General features: G+C 36.4%; 1 protein-coding gene across 6 annotated transcripts in view; it reads right to left on the bottom strand.

Annotated features, from left to right (window-relative positions):
* The window catches only part of trio (trio Rho guanine nucleotide exchange factor), a 145,923-nt gene that overhangs the window by 43,822 nt on the left and 80,047 nt on the right, over positions 1-22,054 (bottom strand). For all 6 annotated transcript variants that reach the window (XM_069509008.1, XM_069509012.1, XM_069509011.1 and 3 more), the window contains 2 exons: positions 20,365-20,611; positions 10,700-10,763 (listed from right to left, as the gene is read on the bottom strand). In XM_069509008.1, the coding sequence (XP_069365109.1) occupies positions 10,700-10,763; positions 20,365-20,611 (311 nt within the window). The remainder of the gene's footprint in view (positions 1-10,699; positions 10,764-20,364; positions 20,612-22,054) is intronic.

Below are 22,054 nucleotides of genomic sequence, written 5' to 3'. Positions count from 1 at the left end.
CAGCTGTACTGTACTGTCAGTAATATAGGTACATTACATTACAGGTAGAGGTATTAAAATGTGTGATGTGGAACAATGAAAATTAGCATGGTTTATCTTGTTAACGATAAGCGAAGGCCACGGTCGGCGATATTAAAAACTTTCAAAGACGTTTTTGATACTAGGCTTCTTTTCATCCCGGAAAATCAAAAAGGTGAAAAATATAACTTTAAGGGGTTTTATGGTCTCGTAGCTTACTCATTCATACATTCATATCGCAATAATATTTTTGAAAATAATATACCTATACAATACAACCAATTTAAAAATATTTTTCACTTCTCATGCTCGTAAAGTTCTTTCTTCTTTATGCTAGCTGTGAGCGGACTAAAACTGCTTTTTATGCTCTCGTGCATAAAGTGGCGTATGGAAACTTATATAATGCCTGAGCCTAGCCTCCTATGCTCGTATGCTCTCTTGGTACCTTATTCATGTAAACTACAGTTGGTGTCACGTTAAAGGGTCGAACCTTGAACTAGCGCAGTGATTGATCTACATATCTGACGTCTTATTAGATGGCCTCGGACATTGTACCTGCGGAATGGGTGATCTATCGATGTATGGCTAGGGCATAAACAATAACCAGAAGAGGTGAAATATCATAGGAGTTCCACCAACAGGTCGCGGTCGCGTATTAGTGCCGGCTGAGTTCGTTATGGGCTCTTCTCAGACTTAGGCGCGTTTGGAACCCTCGTGGCTTTAGTTTTAAGTTCATGTAATTAAATATCACCACTATAATATCAACTTACAAATCTAACAATTTTGACTATCAATAAGAGTAATATATTACCTATTTTGAATAAATCAATTTGACTTTTGACTCTTTGACTTTTGCTTCATTTCCTTGCCATCGAAGTGAAAAGCAGAGTGTATAACTCGGCCAAAAAACCCATTTTATCCTCGACTTTAATATCCACCCGAGCCAAAGTTTCGAATAAAATGGTTCGATTTATGCCCTTGTTGTACAATCTACTATTTAATCTCGATTGCTCGGCAATTCTTTCATTATTAACACAAAAGTCAATCGGCTCATTTCTGTAAGCACGGCAGCAATTCCAAGCACGGTAATAATATAAATTGCTGGGCAGTTTCATACTGGTACTTATGAGGTACTGGCGAGGTTCTTTAAATGGACACATAACGTTGCCAGAGTGAACTAGAGTGAGGGAATCTCGGTTTGATCCTAAATCAATAATATGTCAAATATTAGGCTATTGGTGCCGTAAAATCAAACAAAAACAGGGCTACTTTAGGACTACTTGTTTAAAATGTACTAACATTTGACGTCAAGGCTCGATGTATTGTTAGAAGTTTCCTCTGTTGTGAACTGTGACGTTACCGCCATAGCACAATAGTTAATTAGTGGAGTTTTTTGAAACCAGTTCAACTGTTGGTAGAAATGCACAAAGCGACGTTGTCGCCCCGACAACCATGAAGTCTCCCCTGCCACAGACAGGGGTGTAATCTTCCGCCCGGCATAAATAAATGTACATATTTTATTTGTATTATGTGTACAAAAACTATTTGTTATTCAGGTATTATAATATACTTGTCCCCATAAATATAACTAGTAAGTGCTTATTCTTATCAGTATGTTTCAGAATAACGGTCATAAACTTGGTTAACTTAGGTTTAAAATCTAAATATGTAAAAGCAAAAGGTGACTTGACTTGTACTGTGAGTGACTGACTGATCTATCAACGCACAGCTCAAACTACTTACTGGACGGATCGGGCTGAAATTTGGCATGCAGATAGCTATAATGACGTAGGCATCCGCTAAGAAAGGATTTTTGAAAATTCAACCCCTAAGGGGGTAAAATAGGAGTTTGAAATTTGTGTAGTCCACGCAGACGTAGTCGCAGGCATAAGCTAAATAGCATATATGTAACTACAAATACCTAGCACTAGATTGCGTTGAATAAATGCAAAAGGGAGCTGACGTGTCAAAGAACCTAGAATATTTTGATTTCCCTTTTCAATGACTCGAGTTTTATCGAAGTTCGAGAGGGATTGACTCGTAGTCCAAACAAACATAAACATAGTTTGGTTTTCATTTAAATATTAACCGATAAAATTCAATGAAATTTTGTAGATACATGCTAGGAACTAATATCTGTGTCCATGGTTTTCTGGATTCCCGTTAATTGTTTTGAAGTTACACAGGCTCTTTAAAACTAAACATTTTTACGAAAATCAGATATAGACATCAACATTAGTTTCTAAATCGTGCCCACAAAAATTGACTTTGGTTGCTCAAATAAATTAAACTACATTCGTATGGAGCGGGTGTTGGAGAGTCCTTTGTTAAATATACATTAAATTTCCACATTTCCTCGAGCCCCAACGTGAAGGTAAACTTGAGCGAGCGGACGCACATATAAACCATATACAATATTTATTTACAGGCTACTGTTGTGTACTTTTTCAGGGCGACGATCGATATGAACTATTGTATATTTTCAGTAGTCACAGTTACTCTGTATTAGTGTAGCGACACACTTGCCGAAAGTATGGCGCCGAAAGTTAGGTTCAATAAGCTCGCAATTTTTTTAAGTTACCTATGACACATCTACTAAATATCTGATGCGTTCGGCGTAGCGCCGACCTTCTGTTGGGCGATTATTTCGGCTAGAACACATTCAATGTATTTTGCATAGCAAGCGACACATTACGCGACGCGTTACGCGACCGAAAGTTCGGCGCGTGTATAAACTTCTTCTTCTAAGCCCTCTATAAAAGTCAATCCTACTAATATTATAACTGTGAAAGTATTGATGTTTGTTACTCAATCACGCAAAAACAGCTGAACGGATTTGGATGAAATTTGGAATGGAGATAGATTATACCCTGGATTAACACATAGGCTACTTTTTATCCCGGAAAATCAAAGAGTCCCGCGGGATTTTGAAAAATGTGAATCCACCATCAGCTAGTATTATAATAAGTGCCATAGTATTTTTTACAGAAAATTTGCTTAGTTAAAGTTATTTAGAATTAAATTTAAAAATCGAAAACTTGTACAGTTTTTGGGCTGTAATTTTAAAATGCTTGAAGATTTTTCTTGTTTTATAACTGTTTATTATTAACAAGGATATGTACTAGCAAGAAATAAAAAAAATCTGATGAAATACATTGTTCCTTTTTTTTTATTAATTTTTAAGGTGGCAATTACCAAGAAAAAATAAAAAAATGAATAACTCGAAAACGATACACTTTCGCATAAGCACTCTAGGGGTCGTTTGATAGCTAATGTCCTGTACTATAACCCCTTAACGGGATCGTGTCCTATTTTCCTGTAACCCTGTATATATGGTATGGTAACGCTTAAACGGAGGCACTGTTTTGTATGTGGCTTTTTATTATTTATTATATAAATTTAAATAAAAAAACAAATTCACATAGGTATTTAACACACTTAAGTGTCTCCGAGTACCGCCGTAAGCTCAAGTGGCTCCCGATTCGTCTTCGCAGGAATACTCATATTCTTCATCTTCTTTCCTGTATACTGTTCAATCCCTCCATTCCTTTTTATCTTAAAGAACGCTTTGAGTACGTATGTGATATACACTCTTTTTCTCTTCGTTCTTAAAATAATCTACGTCTGAAAGTTCCTACACACTCCTCTTCTTATTATGCTAAATTGTTTACTGTTACCGCTATACTGCTATGGAATTCTCTCCCCTTGGATATCATACAGTCTCAATCACTATCAATTTTCAAAACGAAATTGAAGGTCTTTTATTTATCCTCCATTTGATGTGTTTATTTATTTATTTTTACTTTTTATTCCACTTATCTGTCGTCTATTCCTCTCTTATTTACTGTTGTATTTTTATTTATATATATATATATACATACGTATATTATGTATATTTACTTTATTTAATTAGTACACCCCTTCCGCTTTCTTTAATTTTTATAATATCCTCAACCCTAAGGTTGCCTGGAAGAGATCGCTATTTTAGCGATAAGGCCGCCTATTGTACATGCTATCTTTGTTATATGTCTATTGTTTTGGTTTTTGGTGTACAATAAAGCATATTTTACTTTACTTTTACTTACTTACTTAAGCTTGTCTGGTCTGTCTCGTCTAAATGCTGCACATTAATCTATATTATGCAGATGAGACAAGACAAAAAAGTAATATTACTAACCAAAATACATTCGAAAGCCCGTTTCATTGAGTTTGATTAAATAATATTCAAATGAGAACTAAACTATGTTTGTATGCAGAACGCTTAGGAGCGCGCCAGGGAAACTTCTCTTAAGGTCCGATGATGGAGCAAAAAGCTGGTAGGTAAAAGGATGACAGGTTTATCAACCGTAGGCCCAAATCTTTTATCTAAATTTCCATTCGTTTTGTTACTGTGCGAAGAGGAGCCCGCTAAATCAAACATGAGTGGCACGAAACTGATATAAAACTTACTATCACGATTATGATACATGTAATCATGATTATACGGACTTACCTACCATATGTGTATGTTTGACTAAAGATACTTAAAGAAAATATCAGTACAATTGTTTGTTCTCACAATATATTACAAAACGAAAAAAAGTTAGCAACATTTGCTCATCTCATATTTAAAGTCAACCCTAAGGGTGTAAAATAGGGGTTTGATTTTTTGTAGTCCATGCGGACAAAGTCGCGTGCATAAGCTAGTTTTATATAATTATTTTATATTCCTATATTATTTAACCTTTTCTAATTAGTTAACTATTCATTCAATCTTAAGACTTTTCCCGAGTACTCTTCAATATTAAAGTGCAAACGGGGGTTAAATAACCAATTAACTCACTTCGAGAATATAATTTGGCTCCACATCCTTACGCACATGAAACATGGGACACATCACACACAGAATCACACTCGCATAAATACTGCGTTAAATTCACAAACAACTGTCATACAAATAGTGTCACAGCAAACAGTGTTATCACGAATCCGTAAAGTAAAATAGTAGACGACCGAGACCGGGACGAGGAGGGACTAGCAGTATCGGCAAGATTACGGCGATAAGTTTGTAATCTATCGTTCGGTAGGTAGGTGACAGGAAACGTGTCGCAAAACATTGACAAACGAAGAGGGCGCGAGCGCAGCCGAGCGGCCGGCGGCGGCGCGCAGACGGCGGGCGCGCGCTCCGCACTGGCATGGCGCGAGGCGCACGCCCGCGCGTCGGGCCCATCGCCAAAACCGTAGTGCAACCGAACGTGACGCATCCACTGAACAGCGGATACCACGATCCCATTACAATAATTCACGTCATTACACTTAACATTACGTCTCATTAAAACACATTTATTGTAAACACATAGACAATGAAAACTAATCGCTCTCATTTTGTAACGATAAGTAAGTATTAGTAACATTAAAGGCTAAGCTTACTACTTTTTTTTGAGTTGAAATAGGTTACATTTTTCCTTTTATTAAATCGGGTTGAGTTAGTAAAAGGAAAAATGAAACCTATTGCAACTCGGGGCTGAATTGCCCTTATAAAACCATACCCGCCAGTAAGCATTATTTATTTTATTTTTATACAAAACAATCGTGTTTGTACAAAACAAGAGAGGTAGTGAAAAACTCTTCTGTGCGCATAAATCATAATAATAGGCACTTCTTCTTCGTTTGTAAATCAGCGATATTAAATATACAGTAAGTACTATAATATAATGAAATACGCGATTCAAATGTGTTCTAATAATACCAATCATTGTAAGGGATATAAATACAACAAAAGATGACATATCAGTAGTGGCCATTACAAGCAACCACATTCAACGATAAATTAATCGATCATGTTATATTCTAAAGTAATAATTATTCGCAAGTAACTAGGCAGTAGGCACCTATATACAAAGAAAAGACTTATTAAATTCCTGTCCATTCAAAACTCATACAACAACATAGTTGAGAGCCTCGATAGCTCAACGGTTAATGGAGCGGACTGAAATCCAAAAGGTCGCCGGTTCAAACCCCATCCGTTGCACTATTGTCATACCCACTCCTTCCTAGTACAAGCGTTACGCTTAGTTGGAGGGGAAAGGGGAATATTAGTCATCACGATAAACTTGGCTAATATTCTTTTACAGTAATAAATAATTAAAAAAGGGTGAAGATCCGAGACAATGTTTCAATGTTTGCTTGATGCTTGAGTCAAGCATTGCTTGACCGTGATTAATGCGATTTTACATTTTTACGTAGTTCGGACAGTGTTCGAGAAATGAGAAAGTGCTTATTGCTTGCTAAAGCTGCTTGACGGATGCATGAAGCTGCTTAAGGGAGCTCAGGGCGGTGCTTTCTTCATACAAACGTAGGAGGGTAATTACTATATTATTTGATACTGTACGCTCAAAACTAAATATTATATCGGTTAATCTCGTTATTATCTAGGTTTATTGATATATGAAGCTATGAAAAAAATATTGATTTTAAAGTTACAAGCCTCAAAAGATTCCTATTTTAACACTAAATTTATGTCAACTTTGGGCGTAAACAAATAAGATTAGGGGTATGAAAATTCTAAAGAAATTTAACATTAGACATAGTTTATTTATTCATTAGTGGAAATAACTATACTTTGCAAACATAAACTCAGTAGTTTTTTCTCAAAAATACTTTTCCTAAACTCTAGATTTTGGTGAAAATCATCGTGCCTCTCACCTTTCTCATACAATGTCAAGTGAAAAGCAAACAGTTTCAGTCGAGCGTACTGCGTCACCTTAAACAAACAACACACAACTACGTGCTTGCCATCAAGCCGCTTGAGCGACTCGGAAGCCCTTCAAACAAGGCACAGGCACGGTTCGAATTGTACACTGAATACTTATACGGGACATAGTGGAAAATCTGTTGTACACAATCTCGAAATTAAATGGACAGGTGTAAATTTAGTGCTATCCTTTTCGATAATTCTTCTTGTGGAAAAGGATAGCATTAGATTTAGACTTGTTAATTTAAAATGTATCATCAAATGGTCAATATAGATAAAAAAATAACACTTATAACATTATGGAATTGAACAAAGACGAACCAACCTATTATAAATTGAAGTAGTAAAACTTTTCCGGCATATTAATTTCTCTTTAAGCAAATCGAAATAAAGGTAAATTCTTCAGTCAAGAAAACATTATGGAATTCACCAAAGACCAACCACCCTATTATAAATTGAAATAGTAAAAAAAATCTGGCACATTAGGGGGCTCGGCAGTGCCCCCGCCAAGACGAGCAAAACTATTTATTTTTCTCTAAGCAAAGTGAAATACAGGTAAAGTTTATTTCCAAATAGTAAAAAATTGCTTGGGCTGGGAAAGCATTACAACAACAACAAATAGGATTTAGCTAATGGAAGGATTAAAACCGCCGATTGAAAACTCCGTTCAAACGTACACTGAAATCAACTTATGTTATTATTAAAGCTCTTTTCATTTATAACCATGCCCGCGACTTCGTCCGCGTGGACTACTCCAAACCACTATTTTACCCCCTTAGGAATTAAATTTTCAAAAATCCTACTTTGGCAGATGTCTACGTCATAATAAGCTATCTGCATGCCAATTCGATTTCATCTGCATAGACTATACAATTTCAAACTTCTATTTGACCTTTTTAGAGGTTGAATTTTCAAAAATCTTTTCGTTGAGGGTACTTACGTCATAATAGCGATATACCCAGAATTATTAAGCTATCTCAGCCAGTCACGATAGAAAAATATGCTCGTACTTATTTACTTAGTAACAAAAGGCACACAAATTGTATTTAAAACACAGTTATTGGTCTGACTATATAGGCACATATAGTACGCGACAGGTCGAGATAGCAATCAGGGTAGAAGGCTCGCGCTAATCCGGTAAAGGATCTATGCGAGTGTGCGAGGCGTTCCCTTCTCGATTACCATCCTGTCGCGTACTAATTGTATTTAAAACACAGTTGTTGGTCTGACTATATCGGCACATATAGTAAGCGACAGGTCGAGATGACTATCAGGGTAGGAGGCTCGCGCTAATCCGGTAAAGGATCTGTGCGAGTGTGCGAGGCGTTCCCTTCCCGATTACCACCCTGTCGCGTACCTACTATAATATGTATGATGACATATTAACGTCCTACCTAAAGCTCAAACTGTTGAGTTTAGAAACGACATTTTGCATTAGTTGGTGTACGAGTAGCTACAACTTTAGTAAATTATAAACTAAGTGGCAGACGTGTTTAAAGATGATTTCAAGAAAATGCTATAAAATGTCGTCGTCGTCGTCGTCAACCGATACACGTCCACAGCTGGACATAGCTTTCTTATGGGACCTTCCACAAGAACACCGCTTGCGTAATGCGTATAGCGCCTCCCTATTTGATGACATCTGACGACCTAATGGAGGGTTTACCATGCCAACGTTGCGCTTTCTAGTGTGAGGTTTTCATTCCAGCACATTGGGACCCCAACGTCGATCAGTTCTTCGAACTATGTGCCCCCGCCCATTGCCACTTCAGCTTCAAAACCCGTTGAGCTTTGTCGGGTTCGGGTCTCCTAATTTTAACACATTTTTTATTTGATCTACGTGATCAAATAAAAAATGTGTTAAAATTAAACTCCAAGCCTACTTAGCTCTCTTTATCATTAGAAAATGTTAAAAGTTTAAATTAAAAGTTACTTTATACCGTCAGGTCTTGTTTGTCATAATCTGGCAACGTAGAAGAACCATAATACGACCTTTCCGCTTTTATCACTTATCAAACATCTGACCTACCATACGTTGTGAGCTGTGATATACCTGATTGACGACGACAGGATGAAACAATAAAATGACAAGTCCTCAAGTGCTCCAATTTTCCATCAATTACTTATTAGAGCATAAGACATTGGGGTATTCTTGCAAACAAACAATTTAGCTGTGTTTTATATTATAAACTGGCTGACTTATTGTTTGCTTCGCACAGACCGACTCTCAATATTATGAATATAGAAACCTCTGAGTTACTTCTATCTATTGGTGAAAACTAGAACGAAATCGGTTCCCAACTTTACAGACGACAGGTGCATTTGCATTATGAAAAAGTTGTGATAGCTTAGTGATAAATGCGTCGGCCTCCAGTTCGGGTGGCTACGGGTTCGATTCCGGACACACACGGTAAAGTGCGGAATGGCAGACTTCACACACCTTTGAGAAAATGATGGCAAACTCTTAGGCTTTCAGGTTTCGTCACAATGTTTTCCTTTGCTTGCTTTAAAGTGATATTTAACTGCTTTAAATCGCACATAAATCCGAAAATCCCGCGGACGTAGCCCGAGACGTTGGGTAGACCAAATAAAAGAGGCGGTCGACACACCTATCTGCAATGCAATCCACGCGGCGCGAAACAGAGGAAAATGGAAAAACATCTTAGCAAAGATTATATCAAAAGGGAGCCACGATCCTCAAAATTGAGGTCGCGACGCAGGAAGAAGAAGAAATCCGAAAAGTTAGAGCTGCGTGCCCGGGATCGAACATAGAACCCCCTATCTACGGAATAGACGACCAACATTTTAGCCACTAGAATATCAAAGCTTGTAACCCGCTACCATTATGTAATAAATAAAAAAGCGTCACACATCTCTGCAATAAGGAATAAGTACGTTTCAGAGGTTGCAGAGAGAAGTGCACTATGCGCATCCAAACCCTTTGGGGTTTGATACGGATTCGAGCCTTTCACTAATATTTGTTTCCCTAACATTTCATGCAGACTGAATATCGAGCTATGGACCGTGCCGTATTTGTGCCGACACATATCTCCTTTGTGTCAATTAATTCTACCGTCCGCCACTTCCACGATTCGAATCCTTTTGCATCCGACTGATTCGTAAATGGTTAATGCCGGACGTTATACGTTAGGGGGAAATATGTCAGGTAGGCCATGCCACTTAGTGGGCTCAGGCCTCCAATAGACAAATTTAGGATTATGTAAGGTGATTTACACGAGCCTAACACAGACGAGATATTTACACTAATTATTTATACATCTACTCGATTTAAGCTCCGTATATGGATACGCGTTGTGTGTACTTCAAAATCCCTGTTACATAAGATATCGCCCAGCGGTATAATTTTGACCTAAAAATTGTAGATACCATTTATTTTTAGGGTTCCGTACCTCAAAAGGAAAAACGGAACCCTTATAGGATCACTTTGTTGTCTGTCTGTCTGTCTATCCGTCTGTCTGTCAAGAAACCTACAGGGTACTTCCCGTTGACTTAATTAGTTAGAATTTTCTAAGTAAGATAACTATATCAAGTGGAGTATCATATGAAAGGTCTTCACCTGTGCAGTCTTAAACAGATTTTTATTTATTTTTATGCATCATAGTTTTTTAATTATCCTGCAAAATGTCGAAAAAATGCGACTGTAGTACGGAACCCTCATTGTGCGAGCCTGACTCGCACTTGGCCGGTTTTTTATACCATCAAAGCTCTGCAAAATAGATAGTTTCAATGGCACGAATATGGGTACAAAAAAAGATACAATTCATAATATCATTCTGCCATTTCAGCGTGCAAATACTGAATGAAAACTATTTACAACGTAGTAAACGCCGAATCGCAGTAAGCTCTTAAAAACCTATAAAGGCAACGATTGTCATCTCTGATGAATGTATTAGTTTGCTGGTGGATATAATAAAGAGGTGCACTTACGGAATGATTCCCTTCTTATGTTTGCCGGGGCTGGCGGCGCTCACACCGGGCTCCGACGCCGCTTCTGTCAACAATAAATATATTATGAGCGAAAAGTAGCTGGAGAAAACTATATTAAATTAATCAATATCCTACCTAATATCTTAGACCTTATATCTAAATATATAAAAGGGGAAAAGGTGACTGACTGACTGATCTATCAACGCACAGCTGAAATTACTGTACGGGTTGAGTTGAAATTTGCCATGCAGATAGCTATTATGGGATACGCTACCATACGCTAATAAGGGATTTTTGAAAATTCAACCCTAAGGGAGTAAAGTAGGGGGTTGGAATTTATGAAGTCCAGTGTAAGCTAGTATTACAATAAAACTTAAAACTAGCCTTATCTAATTATTAATATCTAACAAGAATATTGGCTGCGTTTCCGCACTGGACAGCCAGGCTGATTGCGAAAAAAAATAAGCCAGCCATTCTTTCACCAGATGAAACTATTAATCGCGGTGAAATGTCTCGTATTTTTTTTGCACTAAGACCCATGGATGGCCCCAGGGCCTCCACGGCAAACGGAACAAAAATGTAACTCTCGATGAGAGAGGCATACTTGCGCCGCTTGCCGTTTTCAGCAGTTTCTGCTGCGGCTCCCGGTTTTTATTGCTGTCTCCCTGGTATGACACGGGGCCAATAGATAAATAATTGCAAGATTTACATTTTGGTTTAACATATTTTCATGATAAAACTTAAAACGCAAAACACCCATATTTGTGAACCTTGACCTGGAATATATTTTTTGCAAATGTCGGATCGACTACGAATTTTCAGCTCTGTGCGAATTCATGTAACCTTGAATGTCTAATTTGACTGGATTATAAACACTTTTTGCATTGGAGCCTCCAATTACGAGGGAACGTAGGCACCGACAATCAAACAACAAACACACAAACAACCAGACTGCTAAACAGAATAAGCACATAATCCACTCCCCATGGTTGGCTAACAAGGGGCCGATTCGACTAGGGCGGCGACACGCTGGCCGCACTCGCACAGATCCGAAGTTATATTTAAATTACTGTCTATACTACGCTCATCTGAAGCAATGTTAAGGTTGAATTCCGGAACGTTTACGTCATAAAGTCGTGCCGGGATTAAGCCATGACCTTATCTTATAGGAGGACAGTGTATTGGTCGATTGAAATACAAACCTGTACGATCAAAGTGCAGGGTAAAAGAGCTAAGAGCTCAAGAAGGGACAATGGTTCTACTTTTCGAAAAGTGGAAGTTTTGAATGAGAGAAATCAAAGTATCTAATGAATATGAAGTCGAAACTTTTAAGATATTTAAAATTTACAATAAGTACGGTAACTTTATTTGAATACGATATTGTACAAACCATACACTTATAATAAACCTGTAACTGGTCCATTTCTGTATATTGAATTTGGCATTTTTTTTTGGCGGAACTCTATAATCGATACTGCAGCCAAAACTGTAATTTTTTTCATTTTTGTCTTTCTCTCTGTCTGTATCTTGGCCGCGCGTCACGCCAAAACTAGTTAATTAATTCAAATGAAACTTAGCATGATTTGAGTTCAAACTAAGAGCTAAAACTAAACATGCTGAATTTCGGGATACCTTCCCGAAATTCAGCATGGTTCCCTTGGGAGAGGGGATGAAAGTCAAAGTGTGTACTTAATTATAATTCATTGACGCGCAGTCAGATTTAATTCGTTCTTTTTTGTGAGGAAGGAGGAACTTTAAAGATTGTCCCGTAAATATTTCATGGGTATCAAGTCCAACCCTCAGTATTAGGTCCAAATAACTTGAAACCCGGAATGCACAGGGACCTTTGAACGTACAGCTTATCTTAAGTTGGTATCACTTTATCACATAGATTTAATGGAGAGGCCTATTGTCAAAGTCAGACCACTACAAACGAGTCAGATAATTATTGCCAAAACATCATTATGCTCAATGGGATCCATTAATGACGGGTGGATAACTTTGTTTCGGGAGTTACTGAAGTACGCAGAGAGCATTGCATGAACAGCTCATTCAATGTTCTCCGCGTTTTATAGTTTTGTATTTTGTGTCTTATTGTGTTTGTATTTAAATTTATCTCTTTTTAAAAATTTGATATACAATATTATGCCAATAGAGCCTCAATAGCTCAACCGGTAAAGGAGTGGACTAAAAAACCGAAAGGTCGACGGTTCAAACCCCGCCCGTTGTACTATTGTCGTACCTACTCCTAGCACAAGCCTAACGCTTAGTTTGAGAGGAAAAGGGAATATTAATCATTTAACATCTTCTTCAATCCGGTTGGTCACCGTGGGAGGGCTAGACCAAAACCCACCAGTTTCAATTAAGAATAAAGAAAAATTTATAACAATAAAGTTAAAAGTTTTATAACAATATAGTCAATAAACTAGTGGAGGCCTTTACGCCTTAGAGGCGGACTGAAAAACAACAATTGACTTATATTTTTAAAAAGTAACTTAAGTTTATATTGCAAAGTGTTAAATTAATATAGTATTTAATCAAGAAGTTGTCAAAAAGAAATATTGTACCAAACATAGAATCTACACTGAAAAATGTTATTATAATCATACAAATATTTGTGTTATACCTACTTACTTTACTTACTGAAATAAATGTACAAATCTTTTTAAAATATCTGTGAAAGTATAAAAATAGTTTAGATATGTAATAATTTTTATATAGTAGGCTTAAATGAAATGGGTAGGTACCTATCTATTGTGTTAGAAATAAGTAAATAAAAGATTTTATGTTGAAAATGTAAATTATTCTATAATCGCATAATTTAAGTTGTTTTCTAAAAACGTTAATATGTCGTCCTAGATTCAAATATTATTTAATGTTCCTATATAAAATAGAATAATTTACGTCATCTAAATACATTGTTACAAGTTCAACTTATCTCATTGATTACAAAAGTTCTCTAATGTTTTGATGTACCTTCCTAGGTAACAATGAGGTAAAACTTGTCTATAATCGTGTATCCTTTATCTTCATTAGTTGTAAAATCACTGAAAGTTTAAAAATAAGGAAATAAGCATAGAACATAAATTTTGTTTCAACTAAGTATGAAAAGTGTGAGTACCTTGCTACTAGAAAAATTAGATTCTGTATACCTATTTATATTTTTTTCAGTTAATAAAAGGCTTATTTATTTATTTATTTATTTTAACATCTTCTTAAATATATAAAAGGAAAAGGTGACTGACTGACTGACTGACTGATCTATCAACGCACAGCTCAAACTACTCGAAGGATCGGGCTGAAATTTGGCATGCAGATAGCTATTATGACGTAGGCATCCGCTAAGAAAGGATTTTCGAAAATTTGACCCCTAAGGGGGTGAAAGAGGGATTTGAAATTTGTGCAGTCCACGCGGACGAAGCCGCGAGCATAAGCTAGTGGCTAATATTCTTCTATATACAAAAGTCATTGCAGTCCTTTTGCTGGAACGAGCTGCCGATCAAACCCACGCTCTTTTATAAATAACATAATCTTCGATTGTGTAATCTGCTTTTTCCAGGAGCATACTTTTAATAAATTTTTTAAACTTGTGTAAAGGCAGGTCCAAAATAGATTGCGGAATTTTTTTATGAGCCTGCCGCCAGACTTTCCTTATTTTCTGAGAAACAAAATGTGTGGGATAGAGCAGTGTTAGCGTGTACTATTACTTAATTTTAGAGGAGACCCGTGCTCTCTAGTGAGTCGGCGATGGGTTGATAATGATGATGATGATGATGAAAAGGTTCCACGCTTCTTTTACAAACCAAACTGGCGTAAAAGGCAAGTTGCTAGATTGTATCATTAGGAAATTTCAGGAAAAGCGTCTAAACTTTTTGTCATCTACACTAATATTCTAAAGAGGTAAAGTTTGTCAGTTGTTACTTACTAAGGATGTAATCTCCAAAACTACTCATCCGATTTCTAAAGTTCTTTCATTGATCGATAACTATAAGTATTAGTCCCGACTGCTGCTACGTAGGTATATTACAAATGCGAAAGTATGTTTGTTTGTTGGTTTTTTGTTTTGTTGGATTGTTGGTTTGTTGGTTAATAATTGGTGGTTCAATAACGTCGATGTGTAAAACTCACTAGTTAGTCGCAGAACGTTTGAAATGCTTTTGAACTATATCATTTATCGAATATGAATTTTAATCTCTCAACTTCCGCATACATTAGCGCTATCGGATTGAATATTAATGATATACCTAACCGTATTATTAATATAATATGAACATTACTGTATTTTAATAATTGAACTCTTAAATAGGTTCTGAAAGTGATGGTAAACACTTACCATGGTTTTTATCCATCAACAGTAATTTCACCATCAAAATCCGATTCGTGAACCGTAACACTATACAAATAGTGTAGGCCTCAGGCCCTCTGCTTCGACATTATTGTGCAAGACCCGTGCGAGTTGCTATTCAATTTCAAATATGGTAGCCGACGCACACACGTTTCATTGGCCAGTGGCCCGCAACAGAATGAGACAAACGCGAATCAAACTGGTACTGTGTTATTACACTATATAAATGAAGAAACACAAATAATATTTTTTTTATCAATAACAAATATTTAAGTGATGATACGTACTGTGATAAGTTCCTTTGAATAAACCGACTTCAAATTTCCATAAAAAATATAAAGTAATACTTAGATTCAGAAATCTCGGAGATTTCGGTGTATAGGTATAGGTAGAAAAACACAACTCCTCCTTTTTGAAAAGCGTTTAAAAAATTTGCCTACGTTACTCCTTGATTAATCCTTGTCTCTGAAAGTCCCGTCAAAATAATTCAGCAGTTCCGAAGATTAGCCCGTACAAACAGACAGACAGACAGACAGATAAAAAATTTAAAACTTGTGACTTAGATATGGTACAGTTCACATAACCATATGAGCTTAATTTGAAGTAGTTATTTCGAAATTACATACTGACACTTCAATTTTATTTATCAGTGTAGATTGAAGATCTAATGAACAGTTTCGGTAGGGAGGCACTCTTAAACAGGTGACCCCCATATTCAAAATTTATTTATGTAGCTACCGTACATGCCCTGCCCTTGTCACAGAAATTATGTGTAGAAATATCATTTTAACCAGTCCAGTATATTCGGAGCAAAGACGGACAGACAGACAGACACGAATGATCCTGTAGTATAAAAGGTAAAAATTAAAGATTTTGGAAATATTTTATTACAATTCAATGAAAATATGAAATTGAATGTAAGCTAATTTCATCAAAATCGGTTAATCTGTTGGGTCGTGCAAAGTTAGCAGACAGACTTTTACAGGTGCCGTGTTTTTAACATATTTTCAAGAATTGGCTAAAATAAGTAAACTTCCTACACTATTTACTTTATGCTGGAAGCGCCAGTTTAATGCAAATAATCTCTATATATAAAAATGAATCGCTAAATGTGTTGCTCATCGCAAATCTCGAGAACAGCTGAACCGATTTCGCTAATTCTTTTTTTAAAATAATATTCCTTGAAGTACGGGGATGGTTCTTAACGGAGAGAAAAATTTAGAAAATTTCCTGAAAAAAAATCGACTGTTAGGCGGTACGAAGTTCGCCGGGGCAGCTAGTAATAACATAAAAATTGAAAGCTATACAAAATTGGTGTCATATCTGAAGACACTTTCTGAAGAATACAAAGCAAAGAAATCTTTTTAAATCAAGCACCCGACAACGATTTTCTAGCTATCAAAATAAGTTTGTTTGATAATATTTGGTAAAGAATTTGTGAGTTATAACTTAGAACAATTAATAAGTAAAGATTAGAAGTTTGAATTGTATATTTTTGTACTAAACGGATTTTTGGAATCCACTGAGCTTGTCGTGATACTGAACTCACGAACCTTGCCGTTGATGCTATTGAAAAGCAGTCTGAACAATTAGGTACTATTAGTGGAATCACGGAAGAAAATGCTGGAAACAAGTGAAAGGAAAGAATAATTATATCTTAGGCTGCATCACTTGTAAATTACAAAAAAATTAAAAGCGACGAAAATTTCCGATTTTTAAAAATACCGGAGACAAAAACTTTACAAGCATGAGAAGTGAAAACGTATTTTTTTACCCAGTGGCGTATGTTGAAAAATGCAGTTCTAAATAACAGGTAATGTCAAAATGTAGCAACGGCAAAAATTTCAACAAAAAAATCTATCAATTTAAAAAATGAACAAGTCTACGAAAAATAGATTTTCACACTTCTCATGCTCGTAAAGTTCTTCTTTATGCTGGCTGTAAGCGGACTAAAACTGCTTTTTATGCTATGCAGGTCGCGGTGGCGTATTAGTGCCGGTTGAGTTTGGTGTGGGCCCTTCCCAGACTTGGGCGCGTTTGGAACCGTCGTAGTTTTAGTGTTAAGTTTACGTAATTAATTGTCACCACTATATCATCTAAAAAAGCTAACAATTTTGACCATCAATAAGAGTAACATGTTACCACCTATTTTGTATAAATCATTTGATTTTTGACTTTTGCTTCATTTCCTCGCAATTGAGGTGAAAAGCAGCGTGTATAACTCAGCCATAAAACCCATTTTATCCTCGACTTAAATATCTGCATTCGCCCTCGGCTCGGGTAGTTAAACGTCTCGAATAAAATGGCTCGTTTTATGCATCTGTTGTACAATCTACTATTTTTTTCAGTGTTATTTTTTATATATTTGTCATCAAAATAAGGCCATATCCGTCCTTAATTTTTATTACTTCAATATATTTTTTATTGTACTGATATTCCAGTGTTTAGTTTTTCATACGTTCACTTTATGTTGACTCACCCTGCATACATGTCACAATTTATCGAACAAAATACATTTATTTATTTATCATTTTGAACTAAGGGTAAGTTCACATTTAAATAACAAATACAATAATATAATTAATATAAAATATAACTTATAAATATAATAAACTAGACTGTAATAAGAAAATGACTGTGTACGCTAAATAAATCTATTGAAGTTTTAGATATTCACTAAGAAACACTTGTAAAAATATTATACTATTATTATTATTACCTAAGTAATGAAATTAAAAAAAAATTTAAACCACTTAGTTTAAGATAATGAATAATAAAGGCTTTTTAAAAAAAAATTAAATAATGTAATTATCTAAATATATAAAAGGAAAAGGTGGCTGACTGACTCATCTATCAACGCACAGTTGAAACTACTGGACGGATCGGGCTGAAATTTGGCATGTAGATATAGCTATCATGACGTAGGCATCTGCTGAGAAAGGATTCTTGAAAATTCAACCCCTAAGGGGTGAAATAGGGGTTTGAAATTTGTGTAGTCCAGACGAAGTCGTGAGCGTAAGCTAGTAATGTAATAAAAAGAAATACTTTTACGTACCAGACTTCGCGCCGGCTTTACGAAAACTTGCCGAAAGTCTCATTGCCATTTTAAGGTATGCTGTTCGTTGTTCTATGGCACAAGTCTCATCAAAACCTCCAGTGACAAAGAGAGTCGTAACTGTATGCATTTTGCCACCCGGCGTTGTCTCTTCGACTTCGTAATGACCATTTTCGGTATTTGTCGACTTATGATGCTTTGACAATGACATTTTAAAAATGAACACTTTTTAATTGATAATGATTTCAAAAAACTTTCAAAAAGTGTTTAAAAGTGTAGATGTTAATACAAAATCAGTCTTTAAACCTTACGCACTGAACGCTAGCTGCGTACTGTGCATCCGCCCGATGGCAACACGGTTCCTGCTCGAGAGGCGTGCCTTAAGTGCACTAGGATGCGTTTACGAGAGAAAAGGCAGGTAAATCAGTGGGCGGGAGAACTACAAGCGACCGCCCTGCTGACCTGAGCAGTAGGCACGCCCATCGGTAGGTACCAGCAATGGTATTTGCAAACGTTTTTAATTAATAACTCGTATAGTACGTGAAAATTTCAAGTCTCTACCTATTACGGTTCAAGATATACAGCCAGCTGACTGACAGACGGACGGATGCACGAACGGACAGCGGAGGTTTAGTAATAGGGTCCCATTGGAACCCTTCTGATACAGAACCCTAAAAACTGTTAAATTAGTGAAGTACATTTTAACTATTTGTGAATTTTTCATAATTTGAAGAAAATTTTATGTGAAATATTTGAATTTAAAAAGTCACTCATTTACTTTGGAGATCATTTACATCAAATAAACCCCTATTGAGGTAAGGGTTTTTTAAATAATTTTTAAAGAGGTAAGTTCATAAAAGTTTTTGAAAATACCAGATAACATTAGCGCCATTTTTTTCAAGTCGTGAAGTTTTGTGATTACTGCTTGAACAATAATTTTGAACTTTCGATCAAATTTTAGTCATGTTTCATAATGCCTAGGTAAACTGTAATTTTTGAGGCAATAGTTGAGTTTATGTTTACTAATTACCACAAAAAAACATGTCCAAAAACGTTCTACAGAAAGAGATGGATGAAAATTATGAAAAAATCATTAAAAAATTCATATCTCCTAAACTACTAAAAATCGCTGATCATACATATGTCTGATTTGGATACCCCTTAATATAAGGTATTTAAATTTTTCTTTTAGACGTCACATCCCCGGCCACCCTGTATAATAAGTGAATTCTTTGATGTCGACTAAATGCCAACATTATTATAACTTGCGTTACATAAATTATTATATTAACTAAATAATACACAAACGCCAGCTAAATTGAACTTTGTGACTGGCCACGAGAGCCTATATTGCTTTGCAGTGTTTCCTGTTCCTAAGTCATGAACACCATTTTGTCGATACGCAGGGTTGTCAACAAAGAGATTTTTTTAAACTCATTTAGTCATTATTGTTTGTCTTTTATGTTGTTTTTTTATTACAAAAGACATACCTACCTACTTCTGTACTAAAGTTATTAGCTACATAAATCTTTTTTCGTTCCGTAAATCCATACCAATTTTATTATAAATGCGAAGTTGTCAATCTGTTCGTCAGCTAGCTTTTAAAGGATCATTCGTTTGACCGATTTTGACACAATATTGGTAAAATACCTAAATCCACGACGATTACGTTGCAGCATCAATTTGATAAAGAGATAGCTTGTCTCCCGGAGACGGATATAGGATGTAAGATAGGTTTATTTTTTAGAAATCTAAATACACGCGGACGAAGTCGCGGACAGCATTTAGTAGTGTAAAGATTTTAGTGTTTCCTCTTTAAAGAAACGCGCACTTTATTAGAATGAAACGACTAAATATACTGTTCGCTTCACTACGTTAGGGTTCGTTACGCTACGGAGGTCGCCGGCTTGCTCCACTCAGCCTCGTAAGCACGCTTTATTTAGGACCTTTTCCGAAAACTCCTGGCTTCATGCTTTACAAATATACTCTAGGGTAGGACCGACAAGACAAGAGTGACGGCGATAAGATTTCGTTCAGGGCTAGGTACTAAGTTACGAGTGTTCCGGTAACCGAAAGCATATTGACACTTATTGAAAATTGAACTTTTTCAGCTTACACCAAGCAAACAAATTTTAAAAACTAATAATTTCTCTTGTGGCCGAATAATATTTTTTAATTAGACGACCGATTGCGGCCGTCTAGACACTTCCATTGTTTATACTTAGGTGTTTTCTTGGGTAATGGCGAAGGATAATATTCATATACCTGTAGTATCATCGGACGGTTGGCTGAGGGGTCGCCTTGAGGGCGACGTTTTCTGCTGGGGCTGCGGTTTGAGCACGGTCGCGGGCACGGCGCCTTCCTGCGGCGGCTCGCCGGGCACGCGCACCAGCCACCAGTCCGGCCGCGCGGCCCAAGCCTCCAGCACTTCCACCTGCTGCCCCTTGGTCACGGAGATCTCCCCGGCGCCGCTGGCCGTGTGCTCTGCCACCACCCATGTGTCTGCACCCGCCTGCGACAACAGATTACATTTACATTACATACGAATGTTGATTCATGATTGTTTCCAATTCAAAGACATCTAAATATATAAAAGGAAAAGGTGACTGACTGACTGACTGATCTATCAACGCACAGCTCAAACTACCGGACGGATCGGGCTGAAATTTAGCATGCAGATAGCTACTATGACGTAGGTATCCGCTAAGAAAGGATTTTTGAAAATTCAACCCCAGAGGGGGTGAAATAGGGGTTTGAAATTTGTGTAGTCCACGCTGACGAAGTCGCGAGCGTAAGCTAGTTTAATGTAATAGGTATAACATTCCACCTACAATGAGAATACCGGATTAGGGGACAATATTTCTTTTTAAATGAAACCTTAACTTGGCGACGAACATGTTTCATTTGAACGTAATAACATACAGTGGGATCATTTGTGCAGTAAAGCGAGCCGAGCCGCTCTCCGCGAGTTCTACGTAGCCGTTCAATTAAATGATAGAAAGGCTAAGAACAAAAACGTTCTACTAGTAGTCCAGACAAGTTAGACATTCAAGGTTACATTTAAAGTTGAAAGTTATTTATTAATCACTTAGGTAATTATACAGAAATGTTGACAAAAACAATATTAATAAAATATCAGCGAAATATGTGTAAACAAAAAAAACGATAGAACTGCACTAGTGTAAACACTGCGTCACAGTTCTATCGATTACACCCTGCATTAATACATAGGCTACGATTATCCCGGAAAAATTAAAGCGGTCTCACGGAATTTTAAAAAACCTATATCCCAAGAAAGGATGTCTCGGGCATCAGCTAGTAATTTTATAAAGCAAACACGCCCACATATATGCTCTTTTTCTAAGGTCTATTAGACGAATACTAGGCTCAGGGTGGAGTCTAATATTCGTCTAACTGACCTTAAAAAAGAGCAGGTATATGTGGGCGTGTTTGCTTTATACAATTACTAGCTGATGCCCGAGACATCGATCTCGTGGATATAGGTTTTTCGAAATCCCGTGGAAACTCTTTTATTTTCCGCGATAAAAAATAGCCCATGTATAAATCCAGGGTATAATCTATCACCATTTTAAATTCCAACCAAATCCGTTCCGTAATTTTAAGTAGTAAGTTTTAACAAATTTTCGCTTTTATAATATTAGTGTGATTATTTATATTCTCCTAAATTTTTTGTTGTATGTTCTAGATAAACAGACCAATATGCAAATACTTTCTCTTTTATTATAGCTCCAGTGATGTTTAAATGCGGGGTACTTTTGCAAATTATGAAGAAAACGTCATTTTCAACTATTTGAATCGTAATATCTCAGAAACGGTGACTCTTATGAGACAAAGTGTATGTAATAAAATTGGGGTTTGAAATTTGTGCAGTACACGCGGACTAAGTCGCGGGAATAAGCTAGTGTGGAAACAAATAAATCAATTTATTCAAAAC

Source organism: Maniola hyperantus, chromosome Z, assembly GCF_902806685.2.
Source record: "Maniola hyperantus chromosome Z, iAphHyp1.2, whole genome shotgun sequence".
In the NCBI taxonomy this organism is placed as follows: Eukaryota; Metazoa; Arthropoda; class Insecta; order Lepidoptera; family Nymphalidae; genus Maniola; species Maniola hyperantus.
Note: the sequence above shows the minus strand (reverse complement) of the source record. Positions and strands in the feature narration are given on the sequence as shown.